This window comes from Mus musculus, chromosome 2 (assembly GCF_000001635.26).
Source record: "Mus musculus strain C57BL/6J chromosome 2, GRCm38.p6 C57BL/6J".
Taxonomy (NCBI): Eukaryota; Metazoa; Chordata; class Mammalia; order Rodentia; family Muridae; genus Mus; species Mus musculus.
Genome location: NC_000068.7, coordinates 168,180,564 through 168,207,415, shown reverse-complemented (window position 1 = coordinate 168,207,415; position 26,852 = coordinate 168,180,564). Strand labels below are relative to the sequence as shown.

The following is a 26,852-nucleotide window of genomic DNA, read 5'->3' as shown; positions in this document are numbered from 1 at the left end:
AGGAGCGCAGTGCGGCCATTATCCACGGCGCCTCCTAGTGGGGCAATGGCAAAGCCTCCACGTTCTCGCGAGAGCTCCCCTCAGTGGGGATTATATAATCTCACCCAGGAGAGGCTGGGGGGGGCTGGGGCCACCCTGCCATAAGGAAAGTGGGTGTCGCCGCAGCCGAGGACCGAAGAGCTCTCCCTTGGGGGGGGGTCGCCGAGTAGGGGGTCCATGGCCCCCGCCCCCCCCCAGCTGGACAATGAGTCCTCTTATGCTAATGAGTCGCTTACGTCACTTCCGCTCTTTCTCGGCCGCCATTTTGGCTAGGGCAGGTTCGGGGACTTGCTCTGAGGCGCTTGTATTGTCTGCTGAGGGGAGACGCGGGACCAGCCCCCTCCCCCGCCCGCCGCCGCCGCCGCCACCCGTCCGGTCTACCCGCCGCCGCCGGGACCCATGAGCTGAGCGCCCGCCCGCCGCCATCTTGGCCCCCTCCCCCTCCAGCCGCGCTCGCTCGGGGGGGATTTGGCGTCGCCTCAGCCACAGCTCCCTCTCTCGGTCTCCGCCGCCGAGGAGCCGCGCGGCCGTCGCCGCCCGCCTGCCCGCCCGCGACGGTGAAGCCGCGGCCCCACGCCCTCCGCCGCCCTCCGCCCCTCCTTTGTCTGCACTGCCCGCGCCGCCGCCCGCCGCTCTGCTGCGCCCGCCGCGCCCCCCGGCAGCAGCCGCGGCCGCGGCTCGAGCCGGAGCCCGAGCGCGACGAGGCCCCGGGCGCGTCCTCGCCGCCATCGCCGTGCCGCCGTCCACCCGCCGCCGTGCTCTAGAGCACGCCGGCCCCGCGCACGCCTCGAGGCCGAGCCAAGGTAAGCCCCGCGGCCCTGCCCGCCGCCGATCCCGGGCGCGGTCATTGTGCTCGGCGTGCACACACCGCCTCGAACCCCAGTCGGCCGCAGCCCTCCTGCAGCCCGATCCCCTTCTCCGCCCCGCGGGGCTGCCGGCCGGCCACCATGGGCTTTTGCGGCTAGTGGCATCTTCCCGCACCCACCCCGCCCCCAGCCGAACCCCGCTCGCTCTCTCGTCCTCAGAACTAATCCCCTCCCGCCCTCCCCCAGTCCCCGGAACCAGCCTTCTGCCAGGTCTGCCCACCCTAGGCTTGGAAAGGGGGGAAAGGCCTGGGGGGCGGGGAGCGTGCATGGCAGAGGGTGAAAGTCTTTGCCTCCCCAACAACATGCCAGTTTCCCTCCCATCCTAACCACCACAGCCCCTCACCGGCCCTGCTTTCAATCTGGGCTACCTGGTCAGCACTCCCTCTTTAGAGCTTTCTGATCAACTTTGCAGTCAGAAAATGGAAATCCAGAAAGCCGCGGAAAGAATTTTTTTCGAATGCAATGAATGGGGAGTAGTTCTTTGAGCACCCTCTTATTCGCCTCTTCTTTCCTCTGAGCTGCCTGTCCTTCTCCTCCCTTCCCCACCCTACCCCCAACCTGGATGCCTGTCTGCTAGAAAAGGCGCGATTGCTTCTCTTCTTCTCTCCAAGAAGTCTAATACTCATTTTAGTCTCACTCCCTGCCACACACCCCAAGTGTCTTCTCAGTGTTCTTCCAGTCACCAGGTCCTCTGGACAGTTCTTGTCATAACCCCATTTCACAGACAAAGGCTTAGGAGGGAAAAAGAACCAAACTGTTTCCTGTGTTAGCCATTTTAATGCTGTCCAGCCCCAAACGCCCAGTTCCCATCCCTGATGCTTCTTGTGCCTGTATCTTGAACCTTCACAATGGGATGTGTGTCGGGGGGTGTCTCTTGGATAGCTTTGTGCAGTTTCTTTATAAATCTGCATTGTTGCTTCTGGTTTATGGTCATGGAGAAAATACCAGCCCCCACCCAAAAGGCACTGCAGCCAAGTCGGTTAAAGGCACTGAGTGTGGGAGTCAGTAGGGGGCGCATTCCCTGCACTGGGTAAGGCTGCAGAGGGGGGAAGGGCCCCAGAACTAGAACAGGATGTGCTAAACAGCGCCTTCTACAGACCATGGGAAAATGGGTCCAGCAAGACTTGCACTGGGTGAGCTGACAGCAACATGGCGAAGGATTAAGTGAGGCTAGAGAGATTTTATTTAAGAAAGCCACTTCTCCGTTTGGAAAGTTGTCTTTTTTTACTTTTTCAAACCTGTTCACCCTCAGACTTTGATTGCTGATCAGTCACCTTGGTGCACATCCTTGGGTCATAGGTTCCCTTTCTCAAGAATTCCTTCACCTTAAGGTTTGATGTGTTGACATCTCTTTCCTAGGCTAGGTGGTAAAGGGGGTTGTTTAAAACCTGAAAGTCACGGGCTTGGGAGATCAGGTCAATCCAAATCTCTCCGACTCTTTTGCGAGTGGAAAGTCATTCTTGAGAGGTTTTATGGGTTGGTGATTTTGACAGCCATGAAAGATGGGTGTCAGGATTTGCAAGGCTTTGTTGGTAAACATCAGGTCCCTATTGAGTTCTTCATTGTCAAACTTAATAGAGTTCACTGCAAAATTGTGTTGCCTTCCACTTTCAGCAGTACACTGTCTGTAGCCAACTGCCTTTGCAAGTGTTGACACCAGTCTTGGTTCGGTGCGCACCCACCTTTTTAGGGTGTGTGGATTTCTGTAGATTTTACTCCTGTTGTTATTTCCATAGGTGTGAGATGCACAGTACGAAACCTAGGCCCCAGCTTTTACATCGTGATGCACAGGGTTGCACTTTTTGTACTGAACTGATAGGTGGCCTAGTGGTTATTCCCTGTACTGCCATTTTGAGGATCTGGACTCCGTTCCCTGCCTTGCTCTTTGGACTGCATTGTCAATTCACACCGGTGGGTATATCATTTTGGAGGGTGGGGACTGCAGCATCAGGAAAGCTAGAGACTTCCTCCTGATCACCACCAGAACATGAACTTTCAAAATTTCAGCCTCGCCACATTCCTCAAGGAACTCGTTAGAGCTGGTTGCAGTAATGGGTTTTGAACGTTTAAAATATGTGTCTCTTTTAAGAGAAAAATTTAAAGTCGATGATGTTGTTGTAATCATTTGCATTCTGCACTTTTGGACATAAAGTTTTAAGTAGTCTATCTCAAGACTTGCTCAGCATCTGAAAGCCTTAGTTACTTGGTTAAAGGGATCTGGGGAAAGTAGTTCATTGGTAGAGATGTGACTGGCCTGGTAAGAGTCTCTGGATTTGATTTGTTCTTGTTTGGTAATATTGACAGTGATGCTAGTATCTGTGAATGCTTTATCCTACTGTTACAGACATCTTACATCGACGTGCCAAGAAAAATCAAGGGATACCAAATATATGTAAATAACTATTTAATGCTTGAAGAGGGTAGGGTTTTTTGTTTTTTAGGGGTTTGTTTGTTTTCGGTTGCTGTCAGGTAGCATTTTGCTGAGTGAAAAAGAGGCACCTTGTTATCAGTATTGCTCTAAAAACTACATTGGATTCATGGTTTGTTATGCATTTTTACTATTTACACAGTCCAATATTAAATACAAGTAAGATTGTTTGTGATCTCGAAATACTGTGGTATTAGTATTTGTTAAACACATAAAGTGAATAAGAAGAGAACAGTTTCCTGTTAGAATATGTGTTTGTGAGATAAAGTTTGCAAATGTGCCTTTGTTCATTCTTATAAATGAAATGACAGAGTTAGCTAGTTTCTTTATGGTGTTGGTCATCAGGGAACCTCGTTGGATGAGTGTGTATGTCCTTACAGTTTCAGCGGTTAGCTAGGTCTGGCACAAAAGGGGAGGGTTGGAAGGTGGGAATTTGTTTTTATCATATGTGAATAGTGTTTTCTTTACATAGATGTGCTTTGTGTGCCTGCAGTGCCCAAGGAAACCAAAAGAGAGCAATAGATTTCCTAACATTGGAGTTGCTGATGGTTATGATGGTAAGAGTGCTGGGAACCGAACTTGGTCCTCTGCAAGAGCAGCTGAGCCATCGCTTAGACCTATGAAAGCTGAGATTTACAGTATATGAACTAGAATCCTTTGACCAGCCTTAGTTAACCTGAGTAGGGAAGTGAGTGTTCTGTTTAATTTATTATCTTGATTTGCTGAAAGGGTTTCTTCTTACTATTGTAATAGTCTCTACTAGACATTAAAAATAACCAGATCTTAAATTTTGGCTCTCAAGACATTATATAGGGAACACCGAGTATGAACTGATTTTTCTTAGATTCTTTTTCTTAAACCAGACTTCAGAAGAAAATCTAATAGCATTTTAACTTCACAATACTGATCAGGTTTTATTTCCACAAAAGCTCAAAAGTAATTGACCAATAATAAGCTTAATTACTGAAAGTATAGATATCTATACAATATAGCATATGAGATTGTTCCCTTGTAGCAAATTTTTAAATATGTGTGTGTGTGTACAGTAAAAAGAATTCAGTCTTTAGAAAGCAGAAACGTTAAGCTCAGCAGTGGTGGCACACACACGCCTTTAACCCTAACACTAAGGAGGCAGAGGCAGGTGGATCTCTGTGAGTTCTGGGCCAGCCTGGTCTACATAGTTAGTTCTAGGACAGGCAAGACTACACAGAAACCTTATCTGGAAAAAACAGAAATGTTCAGAATTATTCTGGCTTAAGGCTTATGTCTGTTCTACAAATTCAATTGTGAAAAGTTGCAATTTAAGAGATAGCTGGAAGCCGGGCGTGGTGGCGCACGCCTTTAATCCCAACACTCGGGAGGCAGAGGCAGGCGGATTTCTGAGTTCGAGGCCAGCCTGGTCTACAAAGTGAGCTCCAGGACAGCCAGGGCTATATAGAGAAACCCTGTCTCGAAAAAGCCCCCCCAAAAAAAAGAGAGAGAGAGAGATAGCTGGTTTATTATAAGGAGAAAAGTAGAAAAAGTAAATTTGGAAAATTTTTTAAATGAAGAAAATTGGGCTGGAGAGATGGCTCTGTAGTTAAGAGCACTGGCTACTGCTCTTCTAGAGGTCATGGGTTCAATTCCCAGCAACCACGTGGTGGCTCACAGCCATCTGTGATGGGATCCGATGCCAGTGAATAAATAAAGGATAAACATTTGTCTTTTTGTTGTTGTTGCTTTATTTTAGTTGAACCCATGGGATTTTTTAGCTCATTAATTAGATGTATATGGATGTATTTTTTTTTTAAGATAGGTTTATTTTAAGTATGAGTACACTGTCACTGTCTTCAGACACACCAGAAGAGGGCATTGTATCCCATTACAGATCGTTGTGAGCCACCATGTCGTCATTGGAAATTGAACTCAGAGTTCACCTCTCCAGCCCCTTATTATCTGGCAAAAAAAAAAAAAAAAATGGGACTTTTAAATTGAGAATGATTTCACATCGATACACATACGATACACATTCAATACAAATAAGATATTTATTAAGTATTAGAAATATAGTTTATGATAACTTTTAACATGATACTAAAGAAAATTTGGTGTTTTAGTATTTTATTTTAATATTAGAAGCTTGTTCAATACTTTCCCCGTAGTGTCTATACTACTTTTTGGATATAAACATAGGCTGTTTTACAATAAGCTATTTGTCCAACTTGTCAAAGAACTTTATGATTTTCATAAAGCCACTTGTACTTTTTGGAAGGTAAAATAGTTCTCAGAAGGAGTTTAATTTTCATTGACATTTGGAAGTTGCTGTCCCTGCAGCTAGTGCCATCCCTTACTGAAGTTTATATCTTTCTTTCATGTTGTCAGTATGGAAATGTGGTTTATGAAGCTAGTATAAACGAATGCTAACTAACCAAATGGGTACTTCAGCAGAGTTTTTGACATGTTAGCAAACTGGCTGTTTCCTGTCTTGATGGTGAAAAACTACATAAGCCATTTGTGTCTTGCCCAGCCCTTGTGGCCATGGGCTTTTGTTTGCTTATCCTGTTGCTCAGATAGAAGGTTGGGTTTTTTTCCTCCTTTGTCTCTGGTGTCTTAGTTCTTTTCACACCTGCCCTTTTCATGACCCACCTGTCTTTCTTTTTTCCAGCTTAGTGAGATTATATTCTGTCCCATTGGAAGGAAAGATTCCCATATACTCTTAGCCTGCTTCCTCAAAGGGCTAGCCCCATCAACTTGATTACAGAGGATGGAAGGAAAGATTCCCATATTCTATTAGCCTGCTTCCTCAAAGGGCTAGCCACATCAACTTGATTACAGAGGACGGATGAGCAGGAAGGAGTCACGGAATGTGAGGCACATTCTTGTCCTTGTCAGTGAGACATGCCAAGTGAGGACTGTACCACTCAGGTCCCTTCATCTCTGTGGGAATGATCACAGCCCTTTGCCTTTTGAGAGGCACTCCATCTATCCATAGTGCTGCTTATCCTTCCCTTCCAAGACAGTTGCTAGAACAGTGTTTGGACTTGGGAAGAGGACCAGAAATGTGTTTGGGAGATATGAGGACTACAAAAAAATATTGGAGATAGCTTTTGAAGAGAGGGCTGAATCTTTATACATCTTGATCCTTCCGCTAGAGTCTATATTTGTAATTGACTTCCGGTGGTGACTTAGGTGTCACTTCTAATGTGACTTGGCTGGGAGCCTTTGGTAGGGATAAACTGTTAGTTATAGGGACTCATTACTCGGTTTCAGAGTGCTCAATGGTTAAGGATAAGTCCAGCAGAGAGACAGAATTCCTAGCACCCATGGCAGGTGTCTCAAAACCACCTGTAACTCCAGCTCCAGACTGTCCAGCAACATCTTCTTCTGGCCTCCACACAGATACAATGGAATAAACTATTAAAAAGAAGTCTAAAGAAAGAATAAGAGAGTAGTGTCTCAGCCAAATGGAGAATACCTCTAATCCCAGGGCTTGGTAATCTCATGAGTTCAGAGCGAGTTCCAGGACAGCCAGGGCTACACAGAGAAACCCTGTCTGGGTGTTGGGGGATGATGACTAATGCCTTATCAGTTTGGCTTTCTAGCCAGAAACCATTCTTCCAGCAATGTGTTTGTTTTGTTCTGGTGGTGGCGGTAGTGGTGGTGTGTGTTTTAAGTAAAGAAATCAAGGTACTACAATGTACAGCAGCAATACAGATGTCCAGGCCTGTGCTTGGGCACTTTTAAGAATGTTTATGTATTGGATTCTTTTTATGTGTCTTTAAGTATGCCTGCATTGTGTGTGTGCCTAATAATGCTTGTGGAGATTGAAAAGAGGATGTTGGAGCCCCTAGAACTGGAGTTCAGGTGGCTGTGAGCTGTGAGTGGTAGGAACTCAACTTGGGTCCTCTGGAAGAACCAGTAGTGCTCTTTTTTTTTTTTTTTTTTTTTTTTTTTTTTTTTTTTTTTTTTGGGTTTTCGAGACTGGGTTCCTCTGTATAGCCCTGGCTGTCCTGAAACTCACTCTGTAGACCAGGCTGGCCTCGAACTCAGAAATCCACCTGCCTCTGCCTCCCGAGTGCTGGGATTAAAGGTGTGCACCACCACACCCGGCGTGCTCTTACTATTAAACCATCTTTGCAGCTATTCCTTGGGACACTTTTCGTGCTTCAGTGAGCTCTTCACTATTGTCTGCATACACCAGTGATCCTGCATGGATGGGTTCTGGTCAGCCCAATGAGAAATGGATATGAGTTGTGCAGTTTGCATTAGTGCATCTGTAGTTGCTTGCTCAGGTCCCGTTGCTGCCCCAGTGCTTTGGGTTGTCTGGTTCCTGCTCTGACTTGGCTGGATAGTGACTGCTTAGCAATCCTAGCTCTTGTCCCTTCTTTCTGAACTCTGTGCGGAGCTTTGTGGTTGTCTGCTCACTTTCAGAACAGTGTGTGGTGAGAACTTTGCATATGGTGCTGCGGCAGCTTTACATTTTAAGTTGCAGGTGTGAGTTCTAAGTTAGAATTCTTACTCCTGTGAAAGGTGAGCTGGGGCTGTTCTGATTCCAGAAGTGCCCCAACTCATGAAAAACAGCAGGCGCAAAGCACAAATGAAATGCCTCTGGTTGAGCCAGCAAGTGAATCCCTAGTGCTGTAGAATCTCTGTGTGTGGTAGTGCCTGGCTTTCCTGAAATCTCAGCACCACCGAGAAGTAGGGGTAGGAGGAAAGGTAAGGTAACTGTTTTTCTCAGCTGTATGGGAAGTTGAAGGTTAACCTGTTTGGGAAACATGCCTTTTGTTAAACCTTGACCCTGGGAGAGGGTGTAGAAAAACAGCTTGATAACATTGCTTAAATAAATTGTTCTGTTATTTTAAACTGGTGTAGAAAATAATTTCTCATTGCTGTGGAAAGTTATTCTGGGGTGGTTTTGAAAGAGTAGAGTTTTTACATAAACTTAGTTACAATCTTAGATACAACCCTAAGATTGAGATACAAGGATACTTTGTTCTTGTGATTATAAAGGGCACATCTGCAGTGCTTAGGCCCACTGGGTATTCGAATTGCATACACCCCAGCTTACCAGGTTGTCCACTCTACTATACTGACAGGAAGTTCTCTAAGCCATGGAGCTCTTCAAAGCGCCTTTGCAATTGTCTAGATACATGTTTCTCACTCGTCCTTATCTCTGTTTTCTTTTTAAAGATTACATCACCGAGACATCATCTTTTCAAGTAAAATATGAGCTCTTAAATTGATGGGGGTTAACACGCCAGACCTGGCATTGCATCGCAGCTTTCTCTTTGTTCCTTGGACATGGGGTTAGCAATAGAGTCTTAAAAGTTACTTGCGTAGGTGTGGTAAGTGTACAAAAGTCCCAGTAGACAAATATTTGAAGTACCACTGAATATAAAAACTAGAATGTGCTAATTTGAACTGCTCAGTTACATGTACCCAAATTATTGCCAGAACCACTACAGTGTGTCTGTGTGAGTACAGATGCTCATTATGCTGTGTACAGAAAAGATGTTACTATGGCAACCACAGCTGGTTTTCAGGAATAAGATAGCCTAAGCTTTCTACAAGGTCATTAGACTTTTCAGAGTATCTGATCTGGCTGGAGGAAATAATGAGGACTGCTTTGGCATTGATTTGCTGCCTGGTTAATCCTGAGCACTTGAGCAGAGGAGTACATGGTCTCACTGGATAGTCCTGCTGGCCTTGAACTCAGAGATCCACTTGCTTCTTTCTCCCATCTGCTGGTATGCACTACCACAGCAGAGCAAAGTTTTAGAGTTACTTATTTTTAATGTGTTTGTATCTGTGTGAGTATATGCTTACGTGTATGTGGATGCCTGTGGAGCTAGAAGAGCGCCTTGGATTCCATAAGTGCTGGGAACCAATCTTCTGTACTGATGGAGCCATCTCCCCGGTCCCTCACTTCCTATAAGGAGCTAGACTTGTAGAGGCTGAGTAACATTGTAGGTCACAAAGCTGGTAGGTGGCAGGCAGAGCAAGGAATTCAACACATACTGTTTCTTTTCTGGGTAGATTCTCAGTCACTCACTGCATTTTACCATCTTTTTTAGCAAATAGCAGCTTTATTGACAACCCTACCTCAAGAAGTTTGACATTGAAGTGTATATAGCAAATCAGGTATGTTTTGGTCTGTGAACACAACTGAAAGACAAAAGTTTTGATTCAAGACAAATACGCTTCCAATCTCAGCAGAGTTGGGTGAATCTCTGAGAGTTTGAAGCCAGTCTAGTCTACAAAGTAAGTTCCAGGCCTCCAGGGGTAGTGAAACTGTATCAAGAAAAGGGGGTTTTGGTTTTGGTTTTGGCTGTAAGTTGTATTCCTGAAATGGCTCTGTTCCCTTCCTTTGCTGTGTCCTCAGTAGCTTACCTCATGTCTAAGGCACTAGTGGCTTTACAGACCTTTAGAGAAGAATTGTGTCTTAGTGATACTTTGAGTTCTTACATTGACTAATTCCTGGTATTAAAATGTCTTCAGAAGGGCTTGCTAGGTGGCTCAGCGGGTTAGAACACTGACTGCTCTTCCAAAGGTCCCGAGTTCAAATCTCAGCAACCACATGGTGGCTCACAACCATCTGTAATGAGATCTGACTCCCTCTTCTGGTGTGTCAGAAGACAGCTACAGTGTACTTATGTATAATAATAAATAAATCTTTGGGCCGGAGCAAGCAGAGGTCCCAAAATTCAATTCCCAACAACCATCTGTACAGCTACAGTGTGTACTCAAATACATAAAATAAATAAATCTTTTTTTAAAAAAAATGTCTTCAGACTTTAACAAATACTACTAACCAGACTAGAACTCTTCTAACGTACCTTTAAAATGCCACTTCTCAAATCTCAGGAATATACCTTAGTCCTTGTCTTGCTTGTCTAGGTTTAATCACACACAGACACACACACACACACGTTAGTTTGTCTGTGTGTACAACTTCTCTTTCTATACCTGTAAGTAGTCATAGCACAGACTGTGTTCCTACTTTATCATCAGCCCATTTTTCCAGCATATTTTGCCTTTGCAGGGTGGCCTTTCAGATCCAGTGCAGGACTTGCTAGAACTTGGCTTCCCTGCTTCTGGCACCATGGCCCCAACAGCTACATCAGAAGGTTTTTGTGACATAGCCTGGCATAGCCTTATGTGGATAGGCTTTGTTCATTCAGTCTGTTTTTTGATATCCTACTTTGTGGTGGCCACTGATGTAGATGATGGGGAAGCCAAGAATGTACTTTTTAATAGACCATGTTTGTCTTAAGTAAGAAGATGGTGTCTTACATACCTTAAGGCTGCAGTTCTCAGCCAGTGGGTTGCGACCCTAGGAGGGTTTCATATCAGTTATTTACATTAAGATTCTTAACATCAAAATTACAGTTATGAAGCTGCAACAAAATGCTTAGGGTTGGGGGTCATCATAACATGAAAACTGTATCAAATGGTCTCAGCATTGGGAAGGTGGAGAACCACTATCTTAAGGTCTCTGTTGACTCCAGGAGTTGGGATCCAAACATAAAAATCTGAAAGATAGTATGTTGTGCTGGCAAGGCATCAATACATTAAGTCCATTTTCTCAAGTTTTTAGCTCCCCCATGGTGAGCATTCAGAAAGAAGCCTGCTATATCAGGGTGTCTTTGTCAGTGATGCGAGAAACAGGCTGTTGTTTACAGGTAGTTTCTTGGTAAGCTAAAGCACTGTGTAGCACTTGTTGGGTTCTGTTCCCTTTGAAAATACTCCTATTTCCCTTTTCCTAAGATGCTTCTATTGAAGATAAACTCTTAAAACTAGTAGAAAGAAACAAAAGGCAAAGTTCTTGGCTTCTACTAGTGGAGCTAATTTGTCAAGAAAGCTGTCTAGTGAGTTTGTGTGTTTTTGTTGTTTTGTTTTTGTTGTTTGGAATTTTGTTTTGTTTTAGTAGTTAAAAGTTTTGGGACCATGGAGACGGGTTCCATTTGCTATATTACACATCTTAACTCACTGTCTAGAATGCTCTGGAACTATGCCAAGATCATCATTGTAGATTGCATCCAGGTACTTGCTCTAGAGATTTATTCTAGTCTAGAAAACATTTAACTGGTGTAGTGCAGTGGATAGCTCCGGTCTTGTATTTTGATGCTAATTCCACTCTCCTGGGAGAGGCTGCAGACTAAGAGTGCATCAGTATACGGGTGCATTGTGAACCTTCACCCCCCCTTAACTTTTCAAATAAAGACTAGAGCCAGTGACTGGGCAGTAGGAGGGAAGGTGGAGCTGAAAAGCTGGGGGGGAGAAGTGAGGGGACAACAGAGGAGGTAGGAGGAAAATGGAGCAGAAGCACATGGCTTGGAGAAACCACAAGTTATATGGGAAACTTATAGATAGGAACAGAGTAGTGTAGTGGTAGATCTGCCCAATCTAGTCATGTAGCATGTATTCCTATTAATTGAGTTGTGATTTCTTTAACTGGGTCCTTTTGGGTTGGAGATTTGCCATAACAGTGTACAGTAGTCATCATTTCGTACAGTAAATGACAAAACCTATTCATGATAAATTTTCCTGGTTTTGAACACCTGGTTTTTATCTGCTTTTAAAAATTATCTCTGCTCTACAGAGTGAGTTCCAAGACAGCCTGGGCTACACAGAGAAACCCTGTCTTAAACAAATTTGTGCATGCTTCTAATCCCACCACTCAGAAGGCAGAAGGTGATGAATCTCTAGTAAGAGGAGGCCCACCTGGACTATGAATACATAAGCAGTGGGGGTTGGTTGTTTGTTTAATAGGAAAGTACAGCTGGGGTGTGGGTCTAGTATGATGCTTACTTAGCCCTAGCCTGGCTTGGGTTTGCTAGTCTCTAACACCACGAAAAGGAGAATCAAATTCATTACACGTAAAAATCTAAAAGATGCTGTCGTGTGATTGATGTAAGAGTTTTACTTTATATTTGGGGTTTTTGTTATTTTGATAACAGCTTTCCCAGTTTTAGTGTACAGTTCGGTGGTTTAGTTGGAATTAGTGCCTATTATAATAGGCAGGTGAGAGGGGGCTGCAATCAGGATGTAAGGTGAGTATTAATTAATTTAATTAAATAGGGGTGGGAGAGAACAATAGGAAGAACACCTTCATCCCCCAGGAAGGAGCCTGGCACCCATCAGCAGGCTCCCCTGTTCTCCACATAGAGATTAACTTCCACATTTTTCATAGAAACAAGGCCAAGTAACAATGGCCTTTTATGACTGGCTTAATTCACCTACCATGTTTCAAAAATTCGTCTGTGCTGGGGCGGGTATAGTACTTTTTTGGAAAAATGAGGGCAGTCTAACATTCCACTAAAAATCCACAAACACAAACTATCAGAGTCTCTGCCTTTCCCCAAGTAGCTTTCAGAAAAACACACTAAGTGCAGTGGTACTAAGTACACCTGGGAGCCCAAGGCTTGAAAAGTAGAGGTAGAAGGCTCACACACCTGTTCCAGTGGGTTTGAGGTCAGCCTTAGTTGGCTACACAAGAACTTACCATGTCCAGAAATGTTAACAATGGGAAGGTGATGGAAGACATTTTGTTTTTAAAAAGCTGTGCTGGGTGTGGTACAGCTTTTGTTTGTTTTTTTTTCTTGCCTGTCCTGGAACTTGCTTTCTAGAGCAAGCTGGCCCAGAACTCAGATCTATCTGCTAGAATGAAAGGTGTGTGCCACTATGCCTACCTGAGAACTAAATCTTAAAAGTTCTCTGACCTACATGAGTGCCTTAAATACACAAGCTTAACTTTTTTGTTTGTCTGTCTTTCTTTCCTTTTTAAACAAAAAGGAAAGACCCGTCAGTGTTGTTAGTTAATTGTCATTAGCATCCTAGCTGATAGGGGAGCATGCCTTTTCCTCTGCTGAATCCTTGTTTCTCTTCTGGATGTTTTAGGATCCTCTGGCTGACCTTAGATGTGTGCAGATGTTAATCTCCGTGTGTGCACCCACAAGCTTGACTGATTAAGCTGTGGCAGTAGCATTCTGGCATACCACCTCGAGTGTGGCATTGTCTCTCTTCTTGATGTATGAAGTGGTTTCTACCAACCAATGGACGTTTTAGTATTAATTTAAAAAGTGTCCAGAATTAGTACAGCTCTCTGTCTCCTGCATTTCTCATATCCAGAATAACTAATTCAAACAGGGCCAGCCAGGGAGAAAGACAAACTGTAGCCTAACTGTTGAGGAATGACTTGAAAATCGCTGAGATGGCAAAAATAATTGATCACAGTTTTGTGTCATTTGCTTATATACATGTGTTTATTTTCTGGGAGGTGCTTTGGTATGTGTGTGGAAGTCAGAGAATTGACTACAGGAATCAGTTCTGTTTTTTTCCCCCATCATGTGGAATCCCAAGTTTTGAGCTCAAGTCAACAGTTTTCTTTTTAATTTATGTCTGTGGATGTTTTGTCTGTACCATACCTAGTGCCCTCAGAGACCCAAAGAGGGTTTCAGAGCCCCTTGAACTGGAGTTACAGACCGCTGTGAACTGCCTTGTGGGTACTGAGAAGCCAGTCTGGGCTGGATCCTCTTGAAAAGCAGTCAGTGCTCTTAACCTGTCTGAGCCATGTCTCTTATTCTTCTGACTTGTTGCAGTTTTATCTAATCCAGAACATTTTGTCTCTGGGTAGCCAGAATTAGCTGTTGTGGTGTTTGAGATAGAAAAGAAGAGACATGTTAGAGTAGCTCTTCTGTTGGGACTCATGGAGGACTCTTTCTCACACTGACGAGAAGAAAGAGTGAACCTATTTCCTGGTGGCAGCAGCGTGTAAGTGATGACTTCTAACCTGAAGGGAGCCTCTAGATATGGTGCCTTATGGAGGAAAGGCTTGTTTAAGGCTTATTTGCAAAAAGTAAAAATAAAATAAACCCAAGGTGCAAATACAGATACAGGAGGATCGCCAACCACTGTGGCATAAAGAAAAGTAGATGGAGAGTAGAGGGAGGGTGGCTTAGGCCTGTGATCCTCCTACTTCGGACATAGAAGCAAGTTCAAGTTCAGCTTTGGGTATATGTGGCCCTGTCTCAAGAACATAATTGTTTAAAAACCACTGATTTAGACCCACTCGCTTCTGTTATATGGAGAAGTAACTGTCCTTGTTTGCTCTTCATGCAGAGTCTTGTAAACTCAGAAACTACATCTCTCCTTCACTAACTGTCAACTTAGACATGTTCAAAGTGTTTAGGAAAGTGGCAGAGATAGATGCCTGTGGTTGGCTGGCTATCATATTTACTCTTGTACTGTCAATGTGTTTAATTAGCCTAGACACTCATGAATGGTCTAGAAAGGTCAGGTAATGGTGCATACTGAAGCAAGGTGGTTTTACCTTTAAAGATACAGCTGTCTTCTCTGAGTGGCTTCAGCGTAACCTGAACAAAAAGTTTCCAGCTGGCTGAAAATGTCCTTCCTTTCTGTCTCTTTTACTTGATGGAAATATCTGTGTTCCATTTGTTTGAGATGCAGGGACTCAAACCCATGGCTCCCTGGACACAAGACGACAGCTCCTCTCTCCACTGTTTCATTGATCTTTTGTAGTTCTAAAGTAGGAGTCGGTGGTGTCACCCTGACTTGGTAGCTCTACAAGGACACTGATATAGCCTCGCTGGTGCTTCATGTCCTGCAGACCTTTCCGTGAGCTGCTAAACTGTCACTGTCATTATTGTGTCCTCCTTCATCTTCCTGAGAACCTGCTCCACCTCTGGGTGAATGCAGAACTTGAGGTGGAGTTCTGCTCTGTATTGCCAGGTACCTGACAATGATTATGGCCCTTGCCTCTGTATGGCTTTGGCCTACAACTGGGCTGTATTCTGTTTACCCTCTTGGTGTTTGAAATAATTACTTTTGGATCTGAAGGGCATAGAGGATTGACATACTATACTATATTACATAGTTTTAATTTATCTGTGACTCTGATTTTCATTGCAGCTATTGGACTCTTGCTTTCTAATAAAACACAAAAGTAAGAGTTTGGCCTGCGTTAAACTCCTCTTTAGTGTAAGTGAGCTTGAGAAAGGGTGTGACTCATTCATTCCAAATGAATTTTTAAGACATTCTCAAAAGGTGATTATGAGCCAGAATTGATGACACATGCCTTTAGTCTGCCACTCAGGAGGCAGGAGCAGAGGCAAAGGTGGGTCTCTTTGAGCTGGAGATCAAACTGGCTTATACAAGGTAGCTTTTCCAGTTATTACATAGCTGTGAATAAGACACTTAGATTGGCCGTTCCCAAAATTATTTTATTTGCACCATGTTTCTAACCAACTGAGCTTATTGGCCTGCCCCCACAATTATTTTAGAATTTAGCTTTTGACTCACTTTCGTATGTCCTGCTGCCCATTGTATCTACAAAGACTTGTGGTTGCAACAGAGCTTGAGCACATGCTTGTCAGAAAGAGATGTGGGCAAGCTGGGCGTGGTGGTGCACGCCTTTAATCCCAGCAATCGGGAGGCAGAGGCAGGCAGACCTCTGAATTCGAGGCCAGCCTGGTCTACAGAGTGAGTTCCAGGACAGCCAGGGCTATACAGAGAAACCCTGTCTTGAAAAAGAGGGAGAGGGGAGATATGTGGGCACAGGAAGGAGAGTGCTGCCTCAGGCATCTTTCCCTCTCTGCTCTCCAGCACACCTGACAGCCATGTTTTGAGCACATGAACAATTTTGTGTACTGATCAGTATCTGCGGAGATGAAACCTGTTGCTCACCTGAGTCCTCACTGGCAGCACATCCATCATTTGTGGCAGGAGTGGTTTCCAACTGAAGCTGGACAGCAAAGCTTTGTGTAAAACCTGTTGCCTAAGGGCTTCCTTTATGTTCCCAGCACCATGACCTGCAAAGTTTAGGTGGTTTGGAAGTGATTGTGAACAAGAGGACAGTTCCATTAAGTTAGACAATTGGCCTCTTTTGTGCCAAGTGCTGAAAGGAGGTTCTCCTCGGCAAGAATCCATTAGGAACTGCTAGTGTAAGGAGCAGAGGCTGGGCAGAGGAGATTGGTGACCAAAGGATGGATTGGAGGAAAGGAACACACAGCCTGCCCCTACCTCTACACGGTTTTGTTTTCTCTCTCTTTGTTTTCAAAATAAGGTCTGTTGAGATTTCTAGTTCAGAAGGGTTTTGAGACTTTCGGGGGTGGGGGTGGTTCTTAAAACTTAAGCAAAAAACCCGATGGGTAACAATAATAAATCCTGGAACTAGTTACTGACTTGAACTTACAGTTTGGGGTCAAGGTGTCACTCACTGTGCAGGGCTTCTGTCATTGAGAGTATAGGTGCCCTTAGCTCAGCTCATGATCCTCTCAAGCACTGGGATTCTAAATGTGTTACCACCCAGCCCCGCCTGACCCTTAATTAAGTACTTTAACAGGTAGCGGCCTGAGGAAAAGCATGGAGGCCTTTGAGTCCTTCTTCATGTCATGTGTAGTAATTCAGACATGGACTGGTGTTTTATTAAAACCTTCTTGCTTGGTTTGGTGTAAGGCCCAGGGAGTATGAAGGAGAAATGGTAATGGTTGCTCTTCTGGGGAGAGAAAGCACTCCCCAGAGGTCTTAACTCATAGGAGTTTATCTAGCGAATGATGAGGCTGGGAAGTGCTGAGTTTTCAGTGAATGTTTTGATGTTGGGAGACCCAGCCAAACGTTGGTACTTCTTAATGGGTTATTCTGAGACCTGTGACTTACCGGAACATGCCCAGATTGAGGCTTGCAGTCAGTGAAGGTGTTGGTTACAGTGAGAGTGGAGGTTTGTCAGGCCCCAGGTGCTGGTGCTTTGGAGTCGATTGGTGTTTTTTTGTGGCTTTGGTCTTAGAGCTATTTTTATTCTCCAGAATTTTGTTGGACTTACATTATTATAAAAAATAAGGTTACATTCAAAGCCTTAAAAATGTCGCCTCAATTTTTACTAATCAGTTTTCTTAAATAAGCAAAGTGCCTTGAGTTTTAAGAAACTTGGAAAATTGATCTACATTTCTACTTTGAATGCATTTGGCACAGTCAGGTGCCTTTTTGATTCCCTTAGGCACAAGTGCACGAATGTTCACAGGGTTTTTGTTTTTTTTTTTTTTAAAGGATCCCAGAAAGACAGGATTCACTGTATGTTCTGATGCCACAAACATGCTTTTTCCCATCTATGTGTTTATTCTGTGGCCTATGTGAGGCCTTTGCCCTGATGTGTTTCCACCCAGGGAGCCAGTCCCACCACCATTTGGGACTTTGGTTTGAGGAGGAGACCGAAACAGTCACTGAATGACATGTGGCTTCTGTGAGTGTCATGGCCTTGATCAGGACATTTCAGATGGCAGAATCCTCCCCTCAGCACTGAAAGCTGAGTGATGCTGTGAAGCTCGGAGTGGCTCCAGCTTCGTAGGTCCAGCTTCATCGAGAGGAGACATGCGCACTCGATTTGGCTTTGAGATAGCTGGGTGATATTGTTGCCCTCATTTTCCAACCTCAGGTTCATCTCTGAACAGATTTTTACAGCTTGCTGAGACTTGTGTGCCTCGACTTGTGGTCTAAAATATCCTTTTTTGAAATAGGGAAGGAAGGAAGGCTAACAAGCACTCACCTATTTGCCTGCTACTCTTAAGTGTTCCATACTAGGCGAGGAATTCTCAACTGAGGGAGCCAGGGTTTGGGATCCTATCATCAGTGGAATTAGTAACTTTTACAAGTTGTACATGTTTTGACTTTGACTTAAATTTTTTTTTCCAATAGAAACTATGTTCCAACTTCCTGTCAACAATCTTGGCAGTTTAAGAAAAGCCCGGAAAACTGTGAAAAAAATACTTAGTGACATTGGGTTGGAATACTGTAAAGAACATATAGAAGTAAGTAGCATGCCATTTTTAAATTTTAATGTGACTCAGCTCCTGATCCATTACTGTGTCCATGGGCAAAGATGGTTCACTAATAGGTGTGGTAGTAAATTTTAACTAGACCTTCAGCTTCACCAAAACCTTCTCACGTAGGATAGCTTACTTCATTTTCCCTGAAAGCCTGTTCATCTTGGTAACCTGAGGCAAAACTAATTACAGCACAGAGAATGTACACAAGTCAGACAGTGCACATGGTGCTTTAAAACTGTCTATGAGCTTTCTCCTTGAAATAACCTTTAGGGGCTCTAGGAATTCTTGTCTCCAGTCTATGAAAGAAGAATTGGGAAAGCAGAGATGCCAGGCTCTCAGCTAGGGAAGGGGCAGTGAGGACTGTAGGGCCTGTTCTCCTTCTGATAGGCCTGGGTGTTTCTGTTGACCTGTTGAGGCACAGTCGTCTGAGTGTTTGTCATCTCTTTCCTTAGGATTTGAGCACTTGTCAGCCTTCTGAACTATCAAAGACTTATCTTGCCCTTGTGTAACAGTTTGGCCTTTCAGACTGTTTCCTATCCTTTTTATTCTGAGCCTTTCAAGCCCCATAAGCTAGATAGAGACGTCTCCTCCTTTTCCAGATCTCCTTGTTCCCAATCTTACAGTTAGTTAGACACAACCTCCCATTGAAGTGCTTACAGCTACTTCCCTGACACACTTTTAAGTTCCTGCTGATCAGGCCACAATTGGCCTTGGTTGGCCACTTATCTATCCCACTACCTACCTGGCACAGTGCTTGGCACAAAACAGATGCTGAGAACACAGGTCAGGGGTGGCATTGATGTATATTTTATTCGTGGAGCAAGTTCTCTTCTGAGTCCCACTCAAAGTAGTCAGGGATGTACCCTGGAAACCAAAGTTTCTCAGAAGTGGACTTCTGGTGGTTTGTTCACAGGGTGGAGGTAACTCTTCTGACCCTCAGATTCATACGGATCTGTACTTGGTGGTGTGGGAGGCGGGTGATCCTTACCAAGTAAATACACAAATAGTCAAGTGTCTTTCTAGCCTGTGCTGGGTTTGCTCCTCCCCCCCCCAGACCCATTACATACTCTGAAGTGTCGCACATTTAGCTTTCCACCTACAGCTGTAAACCATTCACCCTACTTTCTTCTCAGTTGGGAAGGGAGCATTACAGTTTCACATCATAGAATAGAAACTGGACGGCATGTTGCTTACTTTCTTTATGGGTTTAAAAGTCTGAGTTTTATTCCAGATCCACCCCTCCTTCCGTCTGTCTGTTTGTTTGTTTGTTTGTATGTTTGTTTATGCACCCAAACTAGACTCTTCCTCCTACAAAGCTACTAGCACACATCCCTTCTCCAGCCAGTGTTGTGACTGGTGAGTTATGTGGTTAATGGAGCTGCTGTGGACCTGGAGCCTTCCCCATCCGCACTTGCAGCACTTACTTTGGAAAGCTGGCCGTGTGCCTTTTATATTTGCTGAGAGCCTCAGCACTAGTGCATTAGTTCTCGGTGGGTTGATTCTCTTGGAGCCTTTCATACTGGCTAAGGAGGTAGAATTTGTGTACCGGGGCTTCTGGGGTTGGTGTCACTGTGTTTTTGTAAATTTCTCTCACTGTTTTCTAGGATTTTAAACAGTTTGAACCTAATGACTTTTATTTGAAAAACACTACATGGGAGGATGTAGGACTGTGGGACCCTTCTCTTACGAAAAATCAGGTAAGTCTCACAGAAATGCCCAGCACACCTGCAAGCCTTGCATAGTGACAACTCTTGTCTGGGCAGTGGCCTAATGTGGAAAGAATATAACTACATGTCTCAATTTTCCTCAGTGGTAGGAAAACCAGGTTGTTCTGGACTGAAACTTCCAAGTTAACAGAACAAACAGAAATTTTGTTTCTTAAAATTTCTGAAGTTGAAACTAAGACTGCAGCTCAGTAGTTGGAATACTCCTCCTCTTGCACAAAGCTCTGGGTTTGATCTCCAGTACCACATACACCAGACATGGTTGCACATACATCTGCAGTTCCAAAGCTTGGGAGGTGGAGGCAAGATCAAAAGGCCAGGAGTGTCCTTTATAAGTGAGTGCACTGTAACTATCCTCAGACACACACCAGAAGAGGGCATCAGATCCTGTTACACATGTGAGCCACCATGTGGTTGCTGGGAATTGAACTCAAGATCTGGAAGAGCAGTCAGTGCTCTGAACTGAGAAGCCATATCTTCAGCCGTCTTGCTCCTATTTCTAAGGAGTGCTCTCCAGAATTGTGTGTGGCTACCCGCCTACTGTCCTGTCTTTGTTACTGCTCTTGTTTTCTAGAGAAAAGCCACACTGTTGTCATCGTTGTTTGAGACAGGGTTTCTCTGTGTAGTCCTGGATGTCCTAGAACTCACTCAGTAGACCAGACTAGCCTGGAACTCAGAGAGATCTACCTGCCTCTGCCTCCCAAGTACTGGGATTAAAAGGTGTGCCCCACCCCACCACCTTCCATCACATGTGATGTTTGTGAGAGGGTGTGGTTGATAAGCTCTAGAAGGGCAATGGCTGACCATGTCTTGCACCTCTTCGTTCAGAAGGATGGGCATGGATGCCGTTGAGTCTCCCTGATTAAGATGTGAAGATTACACTGTAAGTGGTACCTCTTCTCGTAGGGAGAAGAGATTCTCAGCTCCTATTCTAATGCTGTGTTTGTATTTTTGAACTCTACTTAATGTCCTAGGAAGAGGTGTTAAGCAGCATTCTTACATCTGAAGGCTTTCCTAGAAAAGTTTGGTTCTGAAGATAAGGTCTCTAACCTTGGCTGTACTAGAACTTAGAGATCCACTTGTCTCTGCCTCCCTTGCACTGAGATTAAAGGTGTGCACTACCATACCATCTGAGGAGCTTGAAGGGGACACAGGCAACCAAAACTACTTTTGGTTCCAAATAGTTCATGAAAAACTAGAGAAAAGATGATGGTTTATCATGTATATATTTACCTGTTCTTGGTCAGTTCTGAAAGCTGATCTCTATTATCATTGTGCAGTAGTGCACAGTGGCTTCTAAACACTTTGCCCTCTGTCTATAAGGCAGTCATAGTTAACTTCTTAGCTGGATTAAAACAGCTGCAACTTCAAAGGCCATTTACTGGTTGGTTGGTTGGTTGGTTGGTTGGTCGATTTTTTTTTTTTTTTTTTTTTTTTTTGAGATACTTTCTCTATGTAGTCCTGGCTACCCAGAGAAAAGATGTGCACCACCATGCCTGGCTTTTAATTGGCAGTTTGGGGGAGGGAGGGGGAGATGTATAATGAATGTTTTACTTGAGTGGGTGTTTGTGCTCTGTGCATGCTTGGTGCCCTCTGAGGTCAGAAGAAAGCACAAGATGCCCTGGAACTGCACTGTGGATAGTCATAAGCTGCCTTGCAGTTGCTGGGAACCAAACCCAGATCCTCTTTAAATACAACCAGTGCTCAACTACTGAGCCATCTCTCCAGCCTTCATTGACCTTTTGTGAAACTGTTTTGCCAGAGAAGAAACAGAAAGAGACCAATGTTCCCCCCGGAACCTTTTGATCCACAGCGAAGTCTAAATAAATACTGCTGTTAGAGTGAGGAAGAAACTTCTTTTGAGATTTTCTTTTTTCTATGCAAATTGTTGGGTGATGAGAAAGAGAGCTGTTTGCCTTCCGTGTTGGTCATCAAGGTCTGCGTGCATTGCAACAGTGTCACCTGTGAGTTCCTGTGTCTGAAGCCGAGAAGATCCACAAAATGAGGCTTTTCCATAGTTGGTTTGTGTTTTTAACAAGAAAATGGAGAGGCTTTTTGTTTGTTTTTGTTTTTGTTTTTTTGCCTCTGACTTCTCTCTGAAACCAGCCAACAAGTACAACTAGCAATTTTTAAAGATTTAGCAAGAACTTGCACTGAGTTTTCATTTACAGGAGCACAAATAAAAATATTTGATTCAAAAATGCATCTGAGTTCTTTTAATTTTTCCTGCAGGAGAAACCTCTAAAAGTCATTGCCTTGCAGAGTTTCTGGGAATGCCTGGGGGAGGAGCCTGGAACTTGTAACTGCTTGCCTTGAGTGGCCTTCTCACTCTGGTTTCTGTTCTGTTTTGTTTCGTTTGTTTTTTAGGACTATCGGACAAAACCTTTTTGCTGCAGTGCTTGTCCGTTTTCCTCAAAATTCTTCTCTGCCTACAAAAGTCATTTCCGGAATGTCCATAGTGAAGACTTTGAAAATAGGATTCTCCTTAACTGCCCTTACTGTACCTTCAATGCAGATAAAAAGACTTTGGAAACACACATTAAAATATTTCATGCTCCAAACTCCAGCGCACCAAGTAGCAGCCTCAGCACTTTCAAAGATAAAAACAAAAACGATGGCCTTAAACCTAAGCAGGCTGACAATGTAGAGCAAGCCGTGTATTACTGCAAGAAGTGCACTTACCGAGACCCTCTCTACGAGATCGTCAGGAAGCACATCTACAGGGAACATTTTCAACACGTGGCAGCACCCTACATAGCAAAAGCAGGAGAAAAATCACTCAATGGTGCAGTCTCCCTGGGCACAAATGCCCGAGAGGAGTGTAACATCCACTGCAAGCGATGCCTTTTCATGCCCAAGTCCTATGAAGCTTTGGTACAGCATGTCATTGAGGACCATGAACGGATAGGCTATCAGGTCACTGCCATGATCGGACACACAAATGTTGTAGTTCCCCGAGCCAAGCCCTTGATGCTGATAGCTCCCAAACCTCAAGACAAAAAGGGCATGGGACTCCCACCACGAATCAGCTCCCTTGCTTCTGGAAATGTCCGGTCGTTGCCATCACAGCAGATGGTAAACCGATTGTCAATACCAAAGCCCAACTTAAATTCAACGGGAGTCAACATGATGTCCAATGTTCACCTGCAGCAAAACAACTATGGAGTCAAATCTGTGGGCCAGAGCTATGGTGTTGGCCAGTCAGTGAGGCTGGGACTAGGTGGCAATGCTCCAGTTTCCATCCCTCAACAGTCTCAGTCCGTGAAACAGTTACTTCCAAGTGGGAATGGGAGGTCTTTTGGGCTAGGTGCTGAGCAGAGGCCCCCAGCAGCAGCCAGGTACTCCCTGCAGACTGCCAACACCTCTCTACCCCCAGGCCAAGTGAAGTCTCCCTCTGTGTCTCAGTCACAGGCATCTAGAGTATTAGGTCAGTCCAGTTCTAAACCTCCACCAGCCGCCACAGGCCCTCCTCCAAGCAACCACTGTGCCACTCAGAAGTGGAAAATCTGTACAATCTGTAACGAGCTTTTCCCTGAGAATGTCTATAGCGTTCACTTCGAAAAGGAGCATAAAGCTGAGAAAGTCCCAGCCGTAGCTAACTACATTATGAAAATACACAATTTTACTAGCAAATGCCTCTACTGTAATCGCTATTTGCCTACAGATACCCTACTCAACCATATGTTAATTCATGGTCTGTCTTGTCCGTATTGCCGTTCCACCTTCAATGATGTAGAGAAGATGGCAGCACACATGCGAATGGTTCATATTGATGAAGAGATGGGGCCTAAAACGGATTCTACTTTGAGCTTTGATTTGACATTGCAACAGGGCAGTCACACCAACATTCATCTCCTGGTGACCACATACAACCTGAGGGATGCCCCGGCTGAATCAGTTGCTTACCATGCCCAAAATAATGCCCCAGTTCCTCCAAAGCCACAACCAAAAGTTCAGGAAAAAGCAGATGTCCCGGTTAAAAGTTCACCTCAAGCTGCAGTGCCCTATAAAAAAGATGTTGGGAAGACCCTTTGCCCTCTTTGCTTTTCAATACTAAAAGGACCCATATCTGATGCACTTGCACATCATTTACGAGAAAGACACCAAGTTATTCAGACAGTTCATCCGGTTGAGAAAAAGCTAACTTACAAATGTATCCATTGCCTTGGTGTGTATACTAGCAACATGACAGCCTCAACCATCACTCTGCATCTAGTCCACTGCAGGGGTGTTGGAAAAACCCAGAATGGCCAGGACAAGACAAACGCACCTTCTCGGCTCAATCAGTCTCCAGGCCTGGCCCCTGTGAAGCGCACGTATGAGCAGATGGAGTTTCCACTGCTAAAAAAGCGGAAGCTGGAGGAGGATGCTGATTCCCCTAGCTGCTTTGAAGAGAAGCCAGAAGAGCCTGTTGTTTTAGCTTTAGACCCCAAGGGTCATGAAGATGATTCTTATGAGGCTAGGAAAAGCTTTCTCACAAAGTACTTCAACAAACAGCCCTATCCCACCAGGAGAGAAATTGAGAAGTTAGCTGCCAGTCTATGGCTATGGAAGAGTGACATTGCCTCCCATTTCAGTAACAAGAGGAAGAAGTGTGTCCGCGACTGTGAAAAGTACAAGCCTGGTGTGCTGCTAGGTTTTAACATGAAAGAATTAAATAAAGTCAAACACGAGATGGATTTTGATGCTGAGTGGCTGTTTGAAAATCACGATGAGAAAGACTCAAGAGTCAATGCTAGCAAGACTGTTGACAAAAAGCATAACCTTGGGAAAGAAGATGATAGCTTCTCAGATAGTTTTGAACATTTGGAAGAAGAATCCAATGGAAGCGGGAGTCCTTTTGACCCTGTCTTTGAAGTTGAGCCTAAAATTCCCAGTGATAATTTAGAGGAGCCTGTACCGAAGGTTATTCCGGAAGGTGCTTTGGAATCTGAGAAGCTAGACCAAAAAGAGGAGGAGGAGGAGGAGGAGGAGGAGGATGGTTCAAAATATGAAACTATCCATTTGACTGAGGAACCAGCCAAATTAATGCATGATGCCTCTGATAGTGAGGTAGACCAAGATGATGTAGTTGAGTGGAAAGATGGTGCTTCACCATCTGAGAGTGGGCCTGGTTCCCAACAAATCTCAGACTTTGAGGATAATACATGTGAAATGAAACCAGGAACCTGGTCTGATGAGTCTTCCCAGAGTGAAGATGCAAGGAGCAGTAAGCCAGCTGCCAAAAAAAAGGCTACAGTGCAAGATGACACAGAGCAGTTAAAATGGAAGAATAGTTCCTATGGAAAAGTTGAAGGGTTTTGGTCCAAGGACCAGTCACAGTGGGAAAATGCATCTGAGAATGCAGAGCGCTTACCAAACCCACAGATTGAGTGGCAGAATAGCACAATTGACAGTGAGGACGGGGAGCAGTTTGACAGCATGACTGACGGAGTTGCTGATCCCATGCATGGCAGCTTAACTGGAGTGAAGCTGAGCAGCCAGCAAGCCTGAGGCCCTGGCGTGCCATAGCATATGCATATGGGCCGTGTTGCATCCTGGACTTCTGCTCTCCTTCCAGTCTGACTGCAAAGCTGTCTTCTAACTGGCACTACCTTGCAAGGACTGGTCAGTCAGCAGGCTGTGGGGATGTGTGACCACTGTAGTCTCAGTGGTTATTTCCAAGTCTATGATAGATGACTGGTTGATCTTTGTTCAGACTCTTCTCTGGTAGACTCGGTGATGAAGTGTGAAAAACCAGTAAGCTGGTAGCTCATGAATGCACACAGGGAGAAGTAGTTCCTTACCTACCTGCCTTCTCAGCATTTCTTCCCCTCAGATGTTTGGTTGGATGTCCTGGGAAAGCCTTATCCTGATTCACATAGTAGTGCAGGGCGGGCATACACACTACCAGTCAAATGTGTCTAGTAGACTTGGGAACATGGACCGTTTTTTCATGTATCTTCTGAATAGTTGAAATGTATATTTGTACAGTCTTTTAGACCTAAAGTGATGCTTATGACACTGTTACTGTGTGCCCGTCATAGATTGGTTTTTAGTGTTGCCCTTGCTGTGTGATAAATGCTATATCTAGTTTACCTAGCAGAAGCTTGACCCTGCGATAGTATGGACCTTTGGACAGACTTAGTTTTTGCACATAACCTTGTACAATCTTGCAAAAGAGGCCAGCAACATAAGATATATATCTGGACTCTCCTGTATTATAGAATTTTTTTCTTGTTCTGAGTATCCTTGACATTACAATTGTCAAAAATGGTATTTCAGATCTCTTTCTGAGACCTTTTAAGCTAAAATAACATGCAAGAATTGATTTTACAGCTACTAATTTTGACACCTTTTAGACCTGTAAGAGTGTTGTATCAGAGCAACAAGCACAGTTGAGTGCTGCGTTTGGGATATTTAGTTTCCTCTTTAGTTGAGCACCACTGGGTGTATTCATTTATACCATCTAATATATGACACACTGTTGTAGTCTGTATGATTTTGTGGTCTTTATTTCTCTTTGTATTCATTTTAAGCATCTAAATAAATTGCTGTATTGTGCTTAATGTAAATATTTGCTTTTATTACACACGACAGTCCTGTGTCTATTACATCTTTTGCTGTTTGATGCCACAGCACCCTGAGAAGAGATGGAAGACACACTCACAAAGAATACTGTGGGAAATCACAATCTATCATTTGCTTAAAGCATGCTTTCTCTCCAGGCACCTGCTACAATTTTGTGTATATGTTTCCTTTTTGCTGCAAAAGTAAACATCCTTGAGGTTTTCAATTCCCCTTTTGATAAGGAGCATTGCCTCTGTATGTAGACATGGTGAAGGATGGAACTATGTTGGCCCCTGGTGGTCTTTCTTCCCTGTGTACTGTTTATTCCCTCCTATGGCAACACTTGTACCAAACAGGCATTAACTATTTTGCCCTGAAGAGAAAGACTGAAGAGCGCACATTTGGGGCACAAGAACAGGCTAAATGC

The 26,852-nt window shown here is 44.3% G+C and overlaps 1 protein-coding gene and 1 long non-coding RNA gene across 4 annotated transcripts in view; both read left to right on the top strand.

Annotated features, from left to right (window-relative positions):
• Gm20716 (predicted gene 20716) overlaps nucleotides 1-26,451 on the top strand; it is a 49,415-nt gene extending 22,964 nt beyond the window's left edge. Inside the window, exons 10-12 of the long non-coding RNA NR_132310.1 lie at nucleotides 18,022-18,134; nucleotides 19,757-19,849; nucleotides 22,244-26,451. This is a non-coding gene — a long non-coding RNA (predicted gene 20716). The remainder of the gene's footprint in view (nucleotides 1-18,021; nucleotides 18,135-19,756; nucleotides 19,850-22,243) is intronic.
• On the top strand, nucleotides 304-26,451 carry Adnp (activity-dependent neuroprotective protein). Of its 3 annotated transcripts, NM_001310086.1 has the most exons (5): nucleotides 304-842; nucleotides 2,642-2,816; nucleotides 18,022-18,134; nucleotides 19,757-19,849; nucleotides 22,244-26,451. In NM_001310086.1, the coding sequence occupies exons 3-5, from the start codon at nucleotides 18,027-18,029 to the stop codon at nucleotides 25,367-25,369; spliced, it is 3,327 nt and encodes a 1,108-aa protein (NP_001297015.1). In that variant the 5' UTR covers nucleotides 304-842; nucleotides 2,642-2,816; nucleotides 18,022-18,026; the 3' UTR covers nucleotides 25,370-26,451. The 3 variants fall into 3 exon arrangements, with proteins under 3 accessions (NP_001297015.1, NP_033758.2, NP_001297017.1); NM_009628.3 differs by lacking the exon at nucleotides 2,642-2,816; NM_001310088.1 differs by lacking the exons at nucleotides 2,642-2,816; nucleotides 18,022-18,134.
• Nucleotides 26,452-26,852: the final 401 nt, after the last annotated feature.

What these genes read in the sequence shown, in the direction of transcription:
- Adnp (NM_009628.3), top strand. Translation starts at nt 18,027, where the DNA reads ATGTTCCAACTTCCTGTCAACAATCTTGGCAGTTTAAGAAAAGCCCGG. An exon ending in ACTGTAAAGAACATATAGAA is followed by an intron (nt 18,135 to 19,756) that starts GTAAGTAGCATG and finishes ACTGTTTTCTAG; the next exon opens with GATTTTAAACAGTTTGAACC. An exon ending in CTTCTCTTACGAAAAATCAG is followed by an intron (nt 19,850 to 22,243) that starts GTAAGTCTCACA and finishes TTTGTTTTTTAG; the next exon opens with GACTATCGGACAAAACCTTT.